General features: G+C 47.8%; 1 protein-coding gene across 1 annotated transcript; it reads left to right on the plus strand.

Moving 5' to 3' along the window:
• Nucleotides 1–10,509: 10,509 nt before the first annotated feature.
• LOC138095800 (phospholipase A2 inhibitor and Ly6/PLAUR domain-containing protein-like) lies at nucleotides 10,510–14,426 on the plus strand. The gene is made up of 5 exons (XM_068991696.1): nucleotides 10,510–10,579; nucleotides 11,898–12,014; nucleotides 13,398–13,550; nucleotides 13,944–14,087; nucleotides 14,281–14,426. Exons 1-5 carry the CDS (start codon nucleotides 10,510–10,512, stop codon nucleotides 14,424–14,426), a joined length of 630 nt encoding a protein of 209 aa, XP_068847797.1.
• Nucleotides 14,427–15,420: the final 994 nt, after the last annotated feature.

Consider the following 15,420-nt stretch of genomic DNA (forward strand, 5'->3'; position numbering starts at 1 on the left):
TCCTGAGGGATGGGATGGGGAGGGAGGTGGGAAGGGGGTTTAGGATGGGGAACACATGTACACCCATGACTGATTCATGTCAATGTATGGCAAAAACAACTACAATATTGTAAAGTAATTAGCCTCCAATTAAATAAATTAATTAAAAAAATCGTGTTGATTTAAAAGTACATCAGCAGCATCTAATACAGATTGATTAAGTTCAATTGAGTAATAAATAAATAAATAAACAATTGAATTCCCTATTTAAAAAAAAAAAAAAACCAACAGTTGCCAGGGAGCAATGTGGGGATAGTGGACTAGGGAGTGAACACTTAATGGTTCTGGGGTTTTTGGGGGTGATGAAAGTGTTCTGGATTAGACACTGCAATGAATGTTGAAGACTGTGAGTATACTAAACCCCCTGAATTATATACTTTCAATGGTAAAAATTATTCACTGTATATTACGTGAATTTTATCTCATGAAGAAAGAAGAGAGTGTTCGGTGTTGGGTAAGTATCAGTGGTTAGGTAAAAGGCTTAAGCACAAGCTGACTCATCTGGGGCCCAGGTCTGTGTGCACCTGTCTCAGGAAGACAGGATTCACGACAGTGGAATAAATGGGACATGAAAGATTTGCAAAGTCCCTGAGACATCTTGTTAAAACAACTGTTTCAAGATAAATATCACTTGATATTGTTTCTATGCGGAATCTAAAAAAAAAAAAAAAGATTACAACGAACTTATCTAGAAGACAGAAACAGACACACAGACTTAGAGAACAAATTTATGGTTACCAGGGCGAATGTAGTGGAGGCGGAGTGGCAGATTAGGAGTTTAGGAACAGACAACCAACAGGAACCTACTCTACAACACAGGGAACTCTACTCAGTACTCTGTAAGAACCTGAGTGGGAAAAGAATCTGAAAAAGGATACACATATATGTATAACGGAATCACTTTGCTGTACACTTGAAATTAACACAACACTGTTAATCAACTCTATCTCAATATAAAATAAAAATAAAATGGACTCCCCTAGTGGTCTAGTGGTTAAGACTCAGAGCTTCCACTGCGGAGGAACAGGTTCAGTTCTTGGTTGGGGAACTAAGATCCCCATGCCACCCAGTGCAGCCAACATTTTTCAAAGTTAAATTAAAAATTTTAAAGAAAGGTTCCACATCCATGAAAAGCTATGTCATTCCTCATTTGAAAGAGTAAGGTAGAATTTGACACCATGATAAGAGACCTCTAAGATACAGCTTCTTGAAAAAAAGCAAGAGAGAGGAATATGTACATACTATGTACTTTTAAAAGGGGGGGGCCGCGGGTGAACACATATGCTTGTATATGGACAGAATGACCTGGGGAACCACATGAGAAGCTGCTCACAATGACTGCCACAGGAAGGAAGACCTAAGCAGCAGGGATGGGGAGGTGGGGCTGGAGGGGACTGAAGCAGGTGGCCTGTGATGAGGACTTCCTTTTCAGTGTACACTCTCCCTTTGGGGCCTTTTGAGTCAGGCACCATATGCAAATAACACCCATTTGAAAAGCAAAGTTAATAAAAGCACAGTGGCTACCTCCAACAATGGAATACCATGCAGAAATGAGAATGAACCCTCTAGAGGCACACCAGCAAGAAGGATGAAACTGACAGAATGAAACTAACACACAAAGTGGCAAAGATCAGACCTGCTGGAGGCAGAAGTACTATGTACTGAAATGATCATATACTGTGTGACTTCATTTATATACAGTTCAAAGCCAGGCAATCAAAGCTGTTAAAAATCGGCATCATGGTTACCCTTGTGGGGGGCAGTGGCAGGAAGGAGCCCAAGGAGACATGGGTGGGGGAGGCGTGTTCTGTTCCTTGATCTGGTGCAGAGGACGTGGGCTGTGCGTGTGTTGGTTCACTGGCCTGTGCCTGCTGTACACACGTGTCATGTGAGAAGTAGGTAACAAATATAAAACACCACAGTGGCAAAATGGGTGATGAGAAAACACTGAAATACAGAAAGGAAACATCTTCACTTTGCTACTGAACATTTCTTCTAAGAATGTACCTCCAGCAGGAGACTGGAGCCACGCCTCTGGCACAGGGGTGGTTAGCCAAGAGGCCAGAACTGCCAGCCTGGGAGCGGGTGATGGGTGGGCCACAGAGCCTCTCTTGGCCACTGCACACAAAAAAGGCAGGTGGGGGCTGTTACGAGCTGAACCCCAGATGGTAATAGACAGATGTTGCCAGATATCATTTGAGGGGGGCAAAAAAAAGAGTAGTAGGAAAACCTCTACATATCCGTCTACATGTCCAGGTGTCCCAAAGCTTCTGTTCATCACTTGCTTGAGAAGAGCCAAAATTAGCACTCGATGAGTTTGGAGTCACCCTGCGTACTGGCAGCTGCCAAATGCCATCGGCTTGTCGGAAGGGTCTCAAACCCGAAATAAACTGACAACCGAGGCTGCAGTGCTGCCTCTCCACGCACGTCCCCGCTGCGATTTATTCTCAGCCGGGAACCCTACAGAGGATGATGCCAGAACCTAACTCCGAGCCTGTGCTCCTCTGCTCCGAAGCCTGCCCCGGCTCCCACCTCATGCAGAGTAAAAGCTTAAATCCTTACAGTGGCTTTCAGGGCCCACTACCCCAACGCTGTCAGCTCCTGCCCCTCCCCTGTCAACTCCGCTCACCCACACTGGCCTCCGTGCCATCCCTCCAGCCCAGCAGGCACCCACCCACCAGGCAAGACGCCAGCCTGCCTTGGAGTCTGTTTCCGTCCCAGACGTTGGCAAAGCTCGCTCTCCTTGAATGTCAGCTTCTCAGGAGGCATCCTATGACTCCCTATTTAGGTTAAAAAAAAAAAAAAAAACAACCAAAAACCTCTTGGGATTTTCCTGATGGTCCAGGGGCTGAGACTCCACACTCCCAACACAGGGGACCCAAGTTCCATCCCCGGTCAGGGAACTAGATCCCACATCCCACAACTAAAGGATACTGCATGCCAGTGCTAAGACCCAACTCAGTCAAATAAATCAATACATTTTTTTTTTAAAGTCAAGAAACCCCTCTCCACTGTCTCCTCTCCCACTGGAGACATTCCTCATTCTTCCTAGCTATGTCCTTTCCTCCCCAGCACTCGTCATCTGACATACATTTGGCTTACTGATCTGTCCGTCTTTCCTTGCCAATATCAAATCCCCACAGGTTTGACATATGTTTGTCTTGTGATGTCTGCTGCACCTACATTACAAAAGGGGATAATAGTAGATAAAGGTCATGGGGTTTTTTTCTGAGGATTCAATGAATTAACCCATATGAGGTGCTTAGAATGGCGAAAGGCAGGGTTTTTTGTTTCGGTGGCAAGCTCCCCAACCGGGTATAGAAGCCGGGCCCTCGGACTGTGCAATCCTAACCACTGCACCACCAGGGAATTCCCAGGCATTTGTAGTGCTGAATAAACTGTTAGCTCTCATTATTCTTACTGTACTATGTTAGGGAACTATGAGATATTTAAATGCCTAAAATCATTCAGAAAATCTTGTGGGTTTGTGTATTTTCCCTGGGAGGAGAATTCTCAGCTTCCTTCTAATTCTCAAAAGGTTCTATGAACCAAAAGTTTTTCAGAACCACTGGGTAAGACAAACAATAATATATTTAACACAATTCCGTAAGCCTTGCCCCCAGCATCCCTCCCTCAAATTGCCTACATTCAGAAGGGAGGAATGTGGCCAACGTCAAGAGATTCAGGACTTCCCTGGAAGTCCAGTGGTTAAGGTCCATGCTTCCAAAACAGAGGTCAAGGTTCAATCCCTGGTCGAGGAATTAAGGTCCCAACATGTCATGTGGCAGAGCTGAAAAAATTTTTTTTAATTTATTTTAAAGAGACAGACTTCCCTGGTGGTCCAGTTGCTAAGACTCCATGCTCCCAATACAGGGGGCCTGAATTTCCATCCCTGGCGAGGGAACTAGATCCCAACGCCACTACCAAGATCCAACGCAGCCAAATATAAATAAATATAAATAAGAAAGAAAGCCAACACATGAAGTCAAAGAAGCAAGAAAAAGGTGGCTAGAGTACCCATACTGGGTTCAGGTCTCAGCACTGCCATGTATGAGGGGTGATAACAGCCCCACCACCATCCGACTCCCTGGAGAGCCAGATCACACAGGGTAACACCCTGGCACTCCTGGGAACACACTAGCTCACTTCTCCCACCAGTTCCTTGTGCCTGATGGGAACAGCCTGTTGAGAATTCTGTAACCATCCTGGATCAAACTCCCCTTTCCCCTTTGCTCCCTCCAACTTCACCAAGCATGTACCACAGCACTCAGCATTCCAGACAATGGTACCTTAGACTGGCCACTTCACTTCGGCCCTTTCTAGGCCTCAGTTTCGCCATCTTTAAAATGAGGTTGATTGGCTTAGATGATATGAGACACCTTCCAGTCCTAAGCCCAGGGCCTTTAGAAGGCAGAATGCAAGGCAATGATGTTCTCTGTTCCAAATGAGGATACTAAGGCCCTGAAAGGAGCAGCAACCTAACTGGGCCACACACGGATTCATTCCTGGCCTAGTCCCTGCATCACCTCTCTCCTCTGCTAAGGGCACAGGGACCACACTGCTCACTGTCCAGGTGAGGAAGCTGAGACCCAAAGGCAATGTGCCTCAACTCACTGCCAGTTGAATGCAGAAGAGAGTCTGGACTCTGGACCTTCAGACTCCTATTAAGGAGACAATGGGAGGGAGACTTCACTGGGGATCCACTGATTAAGACTTCAAGCATCCACTGCAGGGTGTACGGATTCCATGCTGGTCAGAGAACTAAGATCCTGTATGCCACACAGCAGCAAGGCCAAAAAAAAAGAAAAAGAAAAAACAGATAGGGGGCTGGAAGAATCACATGGAGTCCTACAGAGATGGTCTTCTCACCCACCCTGGCTGCCTGCCATTTCTTGAGACATTTCTCAAGTGTCTGCCTTGAGAAGGTTTTTTTTGCACAGTATATCTGGAGAAAAGAGTGGAAAAGGGAAAGTGAGGGTTCAGAGCTGAGAGCTAGGTCCCCAGCTCTCTGATTATTCTGAGAGTTCTCTCAAGCCTTCTATCCCTCAGATTTAAGTTTCCCTATTAATCTCCCCACACTCTGGGGTTTGGGGACAGAATGGATACATTTATATGTATGGTTGAGTCCCTTCGCTATTTACCTGAAATGATCACAACATTGTTAATTGGCAATAGCCCAGTACAAAATGTTTTTGGTGTTAAAAATAATAATAATAATAATAAATCCCTCCAGACTCTGCCTGGAGTCCCTTACAAAATCTTCCCCTGGAAATTGACCTCTGATTCTTCCCAGGAAGTGATCCATCCCTCCTTTTCTCTCGGAAAATTCCTCTATTACACATCTCTCCAGAATTTCCTTATGGCCTCCCAGAAATTTTAATGACCCTCCTTAGAATTCCAAAAAGTCTCCTTTGTGAAAGCAAAATCAAAATGAAGTCAATATTGCTAAAAATGTTCTCTAAGATGGAGCCACTGGTGGGGGGGGGGTACCACTGAGCAATTCTGACCATCAGCCAGAATGGAATCTGACATTTTGACGACTTATCGCATTCACACAAGTATCCAGAATATGCTAGAAACTCAAGATACTTACTGAACACTTACCCTACAGTAACTCACGATGGCTTCTTTTTTTTTTTTATGTTCCAATAAAACTTTATTTGGCCCATCCCGATCAAGTTTAATAATGTTTAATAGATATTTTTAAAACATGAGTAATAGCAATTCCTCTGTAATAACAATTATATATGAACTCCTTGTCAAGATCAGCAGCTTGTTCCTTTACCAAAAAAGTAAAGCCGCCCTCTGAGGACAAATGGCATGTGAGAGCGGTGAACGTCTCCTTTTCTTAAAAAAAAAAAAAAAAAGAAACCCCAACACTTCATATTTACACATTTCCCAGGTAAAAATCGGTCAGTACGGTTAATTGTTTTTAAACACAAGTTTCTAATGTGCTGCAGGTTTCAATGTACAGATCCTAGTTAGCTGATTAGACTTAAGGTGCTGTTGAGGTGAGGGTGAACACAGCCTACGATCAACACTGGGGGATCCTCTGTGTACAGATCGGCTCCTATGGGCATCTCTGGGGGGAGCTGAACGCGGGTGGTGGAAATGGAAGAGCGTTTCCCGGGGACCGGACTCCATGCCTCTGCAGAGGGCCTGCCATGCTACACACCGTCCCCTGAGGTTCTGTGAACGCGTGCACATCTGGTTTGCTAAGTTACTTCAGTTGTGTCCGACTCTGTGTGACCCCATAGACGGCAGCCCACCAGGCTCTCCCGTCCCTGGGATTCTCCAGGCAAGAACACTGGAGTGGGTTGCCATTTCCTTCTCCAATGGCTTCTTCTTTAAAGCCAAATATTTCTTTACATGTATCAGAGTCAATTATAATTCTTTCCCAGTCCATGAATCAAGGTAAATTGGAAGTGGTCAAACAGGAGATGGCAAGAGTGAACGTCAACATTTTAAAAATCAGTGAAGCAGGGTAAAGGCTAACAGTTTTCCAAGAGAATGCTTTGGTCATAGCAAACACCCTCTTCTAAAAACACAAGAGAAGACTCTACACATGGACATCACCAGATGGTCAATACTGAAATCAGACTGATTATATTCTTTGCAGCCAAAGATGGAGAAGCTGAATACCGTCAGCAAAAACAAGACATGAAGATGACTGTGGCTCAGATCACCAGCTCCTTATTGTAAAATTTAGGGCCAAATTGAAGAAAGGCCATTCAGTCTGACCTAAATCAAATCCCTTACCTTTATACAGTGGAAGTGATAAACAGATTCAAGGGAGTAGATCTGATAGACAGAGTGCCTGAAGAACTATGGATGGAGGTTCATGACATTGTACAGGAGGCAATGATCAAAATCATCCTCAAGAATGCAAAACAGCAAAATGGTTGTCTGAGGAGGCCTTACAAATAGCTGAGAAAAAAAGTGAAAGGCAAACGAGAAAAGGAAAGATATATCGATCTGAACACAGAGTTCCAAAGAATAGCAAGGAGAGATAAGAAAGCCTTCCTCAGTGATCAATGCAAAGAAATAAAGAAAAACAACCGAATGGGAAAGACTAGAGATCCCTTCAAGAAAATTAGAGATACCAAGGGAACATTTCATGCACAGATGGGCACAACAAAGGACAGAAATGGTATGGACCTAACAGAAGCAGAAGATATTAAGAAGAGGTGGCAACAATACACAGAACTATACAAAAAAGCTTTTGAGACTTCCCTGGTAGTCCAGTGGCTAAGACTCTGCGGTACCAATGCAGGGAGCCTGGGTTCGATCCCTGGTCAGGGAACTAGATACCACATGCTGCAACTAAGAGTTTTCATGCCTCAACTAAAGATCCCATGTGCCAAAAGTAAGATACAGTGCAGTCAAATAAATAAATGCTAAGAAAATAAAAATATTTATATTTAAAAAAAGCTCTTAATGACCCAGATAACCATGATGGTGGTCACTCACTTAGAGCCAGACACCCTGGAGTGTGAAGTCAAGTGGGCCTTAGTGGCCTTAGTGGGCCTAAGTACAAACGAAGTTAGTGGAGGTGATGGAATTCCAACTGAGCTGTTTCAAATCCTAAAAGATGATGCTGTGAAAGGGCTGCACTCAATATGCCAGCAAATTTGGGAAACTTAGCAGTGGCCACAGGGCTGCAAAAGGTCAGTTTTCATTCTATCTCAAAGAAAGGCAATGCCAAACACTGTTCAAGCTACCACACACTTGAACTCATTTCACCCTGTAACAAAGTAATGCTCCAAATTCTCCAAGGAAGGCTTCAACAGTACATGAACCATGAACTTTCAGATGTTCAAGATGGATTTAGAAAAGGCAGAGGAACCAGAGATCAATTTGCCAACATCTGCTGGATCATAGAAAAAGTGAGAGAATGCCAGAAAAACATCTACTTCTGCTTTACTGACTATGCTAAAACTTTTGACTGTGTGGATCACAACAAACTGTGAAAATTCTTAAAGAGATGGGAATATCAGACCACCTGACCTGCCTCTTGAAAAATCTGTATGCAGGTCAAGAAGCAACAGTTAGAACTGGACATGGAACAACAGACTGGTTTCAAATTGGGAAAGGAGTATGTCAAGGCTTATATTGTCATCCTGCTTATTTAACTTACATGCAGAGTACATCATGCAAAATGCTGGGCTAGATGAAGCACAAGCTGGAATCAAGATTGTGGAGAGAAATATCAATAACCTCAGATATGCTGATGACATCATCCTTATGGCAGAAAGTGAAGAGGAACTAAAGAGCCTCTCAATGAAAATTAGAAAGGAGAGTGAAAAAGCTGGCTTAAACTTAACATTCAAAAAATGAACATCATGGCATTTGGCCCCATCACTTCATGGGAAATAGATGGGGAAACAATGGAAACAGTGACAGACTTTATTTTCCTGGGGTGACTGCGGTCATGAAATTAAAACACACTTGCTCCTTGGAAGAAAAGCTATGAGAAACTTATACAGTGTATTAAAAAGTAGAGACATTTCTTTCCCAATGAAGGTCTGTATAGTCAATGCTATGGTTTTCCCAGTAGTTAGGTATGGATGTGAGAGTTGGACCATAAAGAAAACTGAACACCGAAGAACTGATGGTTTTGAACTGTGGTGTTAGACTCTTCAGAGTCCCTTGGACTGCAAGGAGATCAAACCAATCAATCCTCAAGGAAATCAAATCTAAATATTCATTGGAAGGACTGATGCTGACGCTCCAATACTTTGGCCACCTGATGCGAAGACCCAACTCATTAGAAAAGACACCAATGCTCGGAAAGATTGAAGGCAGGAGAAGGGGAAGACAGGACGAGATGGTTAATGACACCACTGACTCAATGGACATGAGTTTGAGCAAGCTCCGGGAGATGGTGAAAGACGGGGAAGCCTAGCGTGCTGCAGTCCATGGGGTCTCAAAGAGTCGGACGCGACTGAGCGACTGAAAAACCACCACCACACAACTTTAAGAACCTGCTGACCTCTGTCCTCAAAAGCCCTGACTCATTCTGCCAGCTCTCTTTCAGTTTTACGGGAACATGTGTCTCTCAAATTGCAGTTCTTAAAACCCCGCAGTGAAACTTTTTTTTTGGCAGCCCGGATACGGATTATTCTTCCACCCTCCCCAACGCCAGTCTCTCACTGACTTCTGGCGACTGCAGGACACCACATGGCGGAGGATGATCTCCGGCTCGTCAACGTCGTGTGGCTTCGCCTGACCAAGAAGATGCAATAAGGTCTCCGTTAAGGGAACAGATAGCGGGTATGCCCCACGCAGGCTTCACTGCGCAAGCGCACAAGGCTTGACCCTTTCAAACCCAGGCGCGCCTGCGGTTCCGGTGCTGTCACCACTGAGAGAGGCGTGAGGCCCTGACTTCCCTAGCAAGGAGCTTTTCCCTCTGGCGAAGCTGCTTGCTAGCCCATCCTCCTGGTAACCTTCACACCAGGCTATCCTAGCAACCCGCGTGGCCTGCAGGATTGGTCTCCAGAAGAAATTCGCTGTCCTCACCGGCCCAACTGAAGCCTGGAAAACAAGAGGCCAGCAAACTTGAGTGGATTTTTGCAAGAAGCCGGGAGCCTACCGCAACAGGATCCCCTCCATGGCTGGGTACCCTCGCCACGCTCACCACACATACACACACACCACACACACACACACACCACACACACACACCACACACACACACACACACACACACACACACACACACACACACGGGGGTGGGGGTGGGGAGGAAATCACTGATCTCTGAAGATCATGCCTAAGGCAGAGAGAGAGCATAAAGGACCTCAGTAAAACACAAAATATGTGCCCAAACTAGACACACACCCAGCCTTGAGTGCTTCCAACCTTGCCTCAGTTTTCCAATGGGAACTGTGGGCATCTCTCTCCTATCATGCCCATTCCTGTCTGATGACAAGCCCCCTCTGTTCAGTCCCCCAGTAACCCAGAAGTGCATCTTGGGGTGGTGTCAGAGCTGGAGACAGCCCAAACACAGGAAAGGGAGTAAGAACCAAGTATGCCCGCATAACAAGCCTGGACTTGCTGGGCGCTCCCAGGTAGGGCCTCACCCACACTGGGCACCTCCTTGGGAGGAGAGAGAGGGGGAGGGTATCTGAGTCCTAGCAGCTGCTCTCCCCTCCAGGAAACAAAATGACCTGATTCTGGTCTTGGGCTTCATGTCAGAAAAAAAGGGGGTGAGGGCGGGGGCGGTGGGACCTGATGGAAGAGAGGATTGGAAGCAGAGACTCCTGGGGGAGGGGTTGTTTAGAAGATGCCCATGTTCTTTTTGGATTCGGATTCTGCCTCCCCAACTCAGAGCGGCAGAGACCTACCCCCAGGTCTTATATCATTTCTTAGCCTGGGGGTAAGGTTAAGGTAGGTCCAGACTTGCCCCTTCTCAGCTCCCTATAAGAAGAGCTGGGGACTTGGAACTTCAGGGTCACTCATCCATCCATCATGAAGCCTTCCATGAAAACTGAGACCTTCCTGCTGGCTTCCGCACTGCTCTGCACCCTCCTGGGTCTGGGTAAGTGACTAGGGCTCTGGACTCCTGGGACCCTCAAAACAAGGACTATGAGTGAGTATTCAGCCAAGTCCTCGAGGGAGAAGGGAAAGAGGAGGTGTCCTGGGAATTGAAATTAATGGAGAAGGCAGAGGGTAAAGGAGAGAAAGCCTGGGTCCCCAAGGGAGGACGAGCTAAAAAACGTGTGGGTTTAAATCTCTGAGAAAGGAGGGGTTTGGGTGGGCTCTGTTCCCTGTATCCCAGGCAGGGTCTCAAAATAAGACACCTGAATTCTAGAAAATCAGATGAGACTATGATTAGTATGATTAGTATTTTTCATTAGTATGAAAAAATACGAGGCAAAGGCGAGAGATTTCCTTTCTCCCAGGACTCTAAGCAGTTCAGGTCCCCGGTGTCCTCCTCCCTTAGATTCAGGAGTTCAGGCAGCTGCACCTTCCTCAGGACCCACTTTCCTTGTGTCTGGGCCCCAGCTGCCTCCTCTCTCAGGACCAAGGAGCCCATGCACTTACCCTCTTGGTCCTTGATCTTCCTTCTTGACCTGGGATGCAGATTCCAGCCTCAGGTACCCCTGCCTGAGTGCCCACTGTCTATCAGATTTAAGTGTGGTACCCACAAGGGAGAGGGTCCCGCTCCAAGGACCCGCTGGACCTGAAGGTTCACGAAAGTCCATGAAGGACTTCCTCAGTGGTCCAGTGGCTGCGAATCTTCCTGCCAAAGCGGTGGACATGGGTGCCATCCCTGGTCCAGGGTTCGATCCTTGGTCCGGGACAATTCCACATGCCTTGGGCAAATTAAGCCCTTGTGCCACAGCTACTGAGCCCGTGCTCTAGAGCCTGTCCTCTGCAACAGGAGGAGCCACCCCAAACGAGAAGCCCAGGCACCGCAACGAGAGAGTAGACCATACTCACTACAACTAGAGAAAAGCCCCGGGAAGCAAGTAAGATTCAGCATAGCCAAAAAATAGAAAAAAAAAGAAAAGAAAGATTAAAAAAAAACAAAACTCCATGGGAACCTTCAGCAGGACCCTTCACTGTCCTCAAGCTTTCTCAGAAGACCCCAGTGTCCAAAGTCTCCAGCCTTGTAAGTAGGTAAACTTGCTCGCTGTGGGGTTGCTGTTTACCCCTGGAAGCAGCTTTGCTGGCAGCACCCTGGTGTCCCTGGAGGAGCTTCGGAAAATTTTCTGTTCAGCAGCCCACCGTTAATAACTAGGGAGACATGCGTCCCTCTTCCTTCAGACCCCCCACCCCATGCCCCTCTGGACTCAGAAGTCGTGATCCACAGACCACACGAGCTTTGACTAGAGCCCCGCTCTCTTCTGCAGGGCACCCACTAGACTGCTGGGTGTGTATAAGCCCTGGTCCCTTTTGCCACGGAACAATGCAACCTTGCGCCCCCAAAGAGGACACCTGTATGGCCGCCGTGTATGAGACCCACAGAGGTAAGAGGGCAGGGGATAGCGTCAGATCCTGGGGAGGTGGGGAGTGCCTTCAGGATAGCAGATACCACCAGGCGCTGCTGGGAGGAACATTTGAGTGATGAGGGGGCAGGAAAGAGGTAAGGACAATCTTAAGGTGAGTGGAGGAAAGAGAATCTGGTGGAATGATAGAAACCACTGTTGCCAAATATTTCTGAAAATGAGACTCTAAAGAGAGGATGGGGGAGGGGCAGATATAGGGACTTTCTTAGGCGAGAGGGGATTAGGGAAGGAAAGGACATGCTGGGGGTGGGGGAAGCTGGAAATCCAGAGAGGGGGCATCTAATATGCAAGGTGTAGCGCTGGGTGTAGAGAAGACTGGGGTGAGTTGCAAGGAAAGTGATCAGGTTGACTCTCTGGGGGCACCAGGAATCCTCTAGGGATACGGGCTGGACCAAAGGTTTCCAGACAGGAGAAAGAGGGAGATATTGGGGTTGATTGAGTTGGGTGTGAGCTCAATCGTGTCCGACTCTTTGTGACCCCACGTACTGCAGACCGCCAGGCGCCTCTGTTCATAGGATTTTCCAGGCAGGAATACTGCAGTCACTTACCATTTCCTCCTCAAGGGATCCTTCCCACCCAGGGATGGATCCAGCATTTCTTGTGTCTCCTGAATTGGCAGTCTGTTTCTTTACCACTGCACTACCTGGGAAGCCTCAATATTGGGGTAGAGAGAGATATATGTAGGGACAGATAATCCCTGGACTCAGTCCATGAGGTTGTAGAATCAGACACCCCTGAGGGCCCACAGACCCACGCAGGTTCGGTGAAGAGCAGAAACCCTAGTGCTGGGAGAGACCACCCTGTGGTGGGGATGGGGAGGCCAGGGAAGCTGGAGGAGGCCACTGCAGGCAAGACCTGAGAGTAGCCAGGGAGGGCAGCAAGGGACCATCCGTAGGAGGTCTAGGCAGTGACCCTGGAAGAAGGCGACGGGTGTTACAGGGCGGTGGCTGGGGGCTGCATCCTAGGGTTTGGTGCAGGGAATTCCAGGGGTCAGGGGAGGGCCGAAGGCTGGAAGAGACCATTTCACACAGGCCTGGGGGTAGTCATAGGTGGCCTGGAAAAGACCTCTCCGGGTGTGACCCTTAGAGGATGGCAGTGGGTGACATGGGGCTGAAGGGACCACTCATGAGAGACCAACACAGCCGGGGGCAGAGGGAGGAAGGGTTGCTACCTAATAAACCGTGCAGATGACGCCCCAGGCAGATAACGGGGGTCTGACCTTTGGGAGCTGGAAGAGACCTCTCTAGATCACAGTGGACTGGGGAAGCTGTAAGGTAGGGAGACACCCCGAGGCCAGGGTCCAGACCAGAGCCCTTGAGCCCTCCCCCTGCCTCAATCCTGCAGTTGGCAATGTTTTAGTGAGCTCCAAGAAGGGGTGTACGGCATCCAGTGATTGCGACTCAGGATTCCTCTCCTTCAATGATGGCCCCGAAAGCAACATAGGGTCTACCACGCGCTGCTGCCAGAGCAATGGCTGCAACAAGGACCCCCTGCCCGGTAAGCCCCAGCTGAGCCCCACGGCTGGAGTCCCGCCCCCCGCCCACCCCTCCTCCCCCCGCCCCGAGCCTGCTGTGAGCACGTGTCACTGACCTGCGCTGTCACGGGGCAAGCGTCTTCCTTGTGCTGAGCCTTGGTTTCTTCTCCTATAAACTGCGGTGTCCAGGGACGTCCCTGGTGGTCCACTGACTAAGCCTCCACACTCTCTATGCAGGGGTTGGATCCCTGGTCAGGGAACTCAATTCCACAGGCTGCAATTAAGATCCAACACAACCAAATAATTTTTTTTTTTTTTAATGCAGTGCCAGTTAGCGACCGGTGTCCCCGTGCTGGTTGTGAAGTTGGAAAGGACTTAATGTCCCCATGCACCTTACCCTCCACCCTCCTCCCCAGCGTTCAGGAGAAATCTGACAAAGAATGGCCTTCGGTGTCCTTCCTGCTCCACCTTCCTCAAGGAAACATGCACCCCGACTGACGAAACGCTCTGTTTTGGTGAAGAAACCCGCTGTGTCACCGTGACTGGCCTCATGCACCCTGGTGAGGGGCACCTGGATTTCGGGAGGAGGGCACAGGGTTCCCAGAGGGCCCCAGAACTGGAGCCTCATTATTCCAGATTCTTAGGGAGAAAGTGGCTGCAGAGAAATGGAGGAAGGTGGCTGGGGCATGACCCCTGGATCGGGCGCAGGAGGCATTGGAGATCCTGATTCTAGTCTGAAATCCCCTCCAGCAGGTGTCAAATTTGCTTCCCGGGGATGTGCTACGGAGAACGCCTGCCACATCAAGCCTGGGACCCTGGTGCCCTCAGGCTCTCATTTGTTGACCATCAAGAAGATCAGCTGTCTTCCAAGCCCCCAGGCTTCTGGCAAAGCTGAGTGAAGAACTGAGGCCCATGTGGTGTTTGGTCTCCATTCCTTCTCAGCTCTAGCTTCCCACGTGTCTATAAATTAAACGAATCAACAGAACAAGCCTGAGTCTTTGTGATGTGATGCATTTCAGGGAGATGGGATGCAAAAAGCAAGGGTCTCAACCCTGTCAAACCCCCTCTTTGGAATGAGGAGAAGGAAGATGCTACCTTTTGTTAAGGGATTACTTCCTGCTGGGTCCCCGTGCTAAGTGTTTTCCATGAGAGAGCTCATTTCATAATCACAACTCTGTGAGGTTGAAAATACTGTCCCCATTTTACAGAGGAACAAACTGAGGCACGGATTGTGGTGTCACTTGCCTTTGGTCAAACAGTTGGGAGGGTCAGACTCCAGAGTGCATGATCACCTCTCCTGGTTAACCTCTTTTTGCCTCCGTTTCATGTTTGTAAGCGGTGGATATTAATATTTATAACCTCACAGAGCTATTTGAAGGGTCAAATGAAAGAAAACTAAGAAAGGACTTAGTGCAGTGCCTAGCACCTTAAAGGGGGCTCCCCTGGTTGCTCAGATGGGAAAGAATCTGCCTAATAATGCAGGAGAGGCAGGTTCAATCCCTGGGTTGGGATGATCCCCTGGAGGAGGGCGTGGCAACCCCAGCATTCTTGCCTGGAGAATCCCATGGACAGAGGAGCCTGGCAGGCTACAGTCCATGGAGTCAGAAACAGTTGAACACAACTGAGTGACTGAGCAGAGGCACTAGCACCTTTAAGACAGTGTTGGTTCTAGAGACAGTGTGTCTGGCCAAATAGCTACTGTCCTAATAGCTGCCACTTACTTAATGGCTGAGTAGGCATTAGTTGGCATGTGCTAGACCCTGGCATCTATCAGGATAGACTGAATTATGCTAAGGTAACAAAGAAGTCCCTAAACTCAGTGGTTTAAAACAACAATGTTGTATTACTGACAAAGGTCTATATAGTCAAAGCTATGGTTTTTCCTGTAGCCAT

This window comes from Capricornis sumatraensis, chromosome 20, assembly GCF_032405125.1.
Source record: "Capricornis sumatraensis isolate serow.1 chromosome 20, serow.2, whole genome shotgun sequence".
Lineage (NCBI taxonomy): Eukaryota > Metazoa > Chordata > Mammalia > Artiodactyla > Bovidae > Capricornis > Capricornis sumatraensis.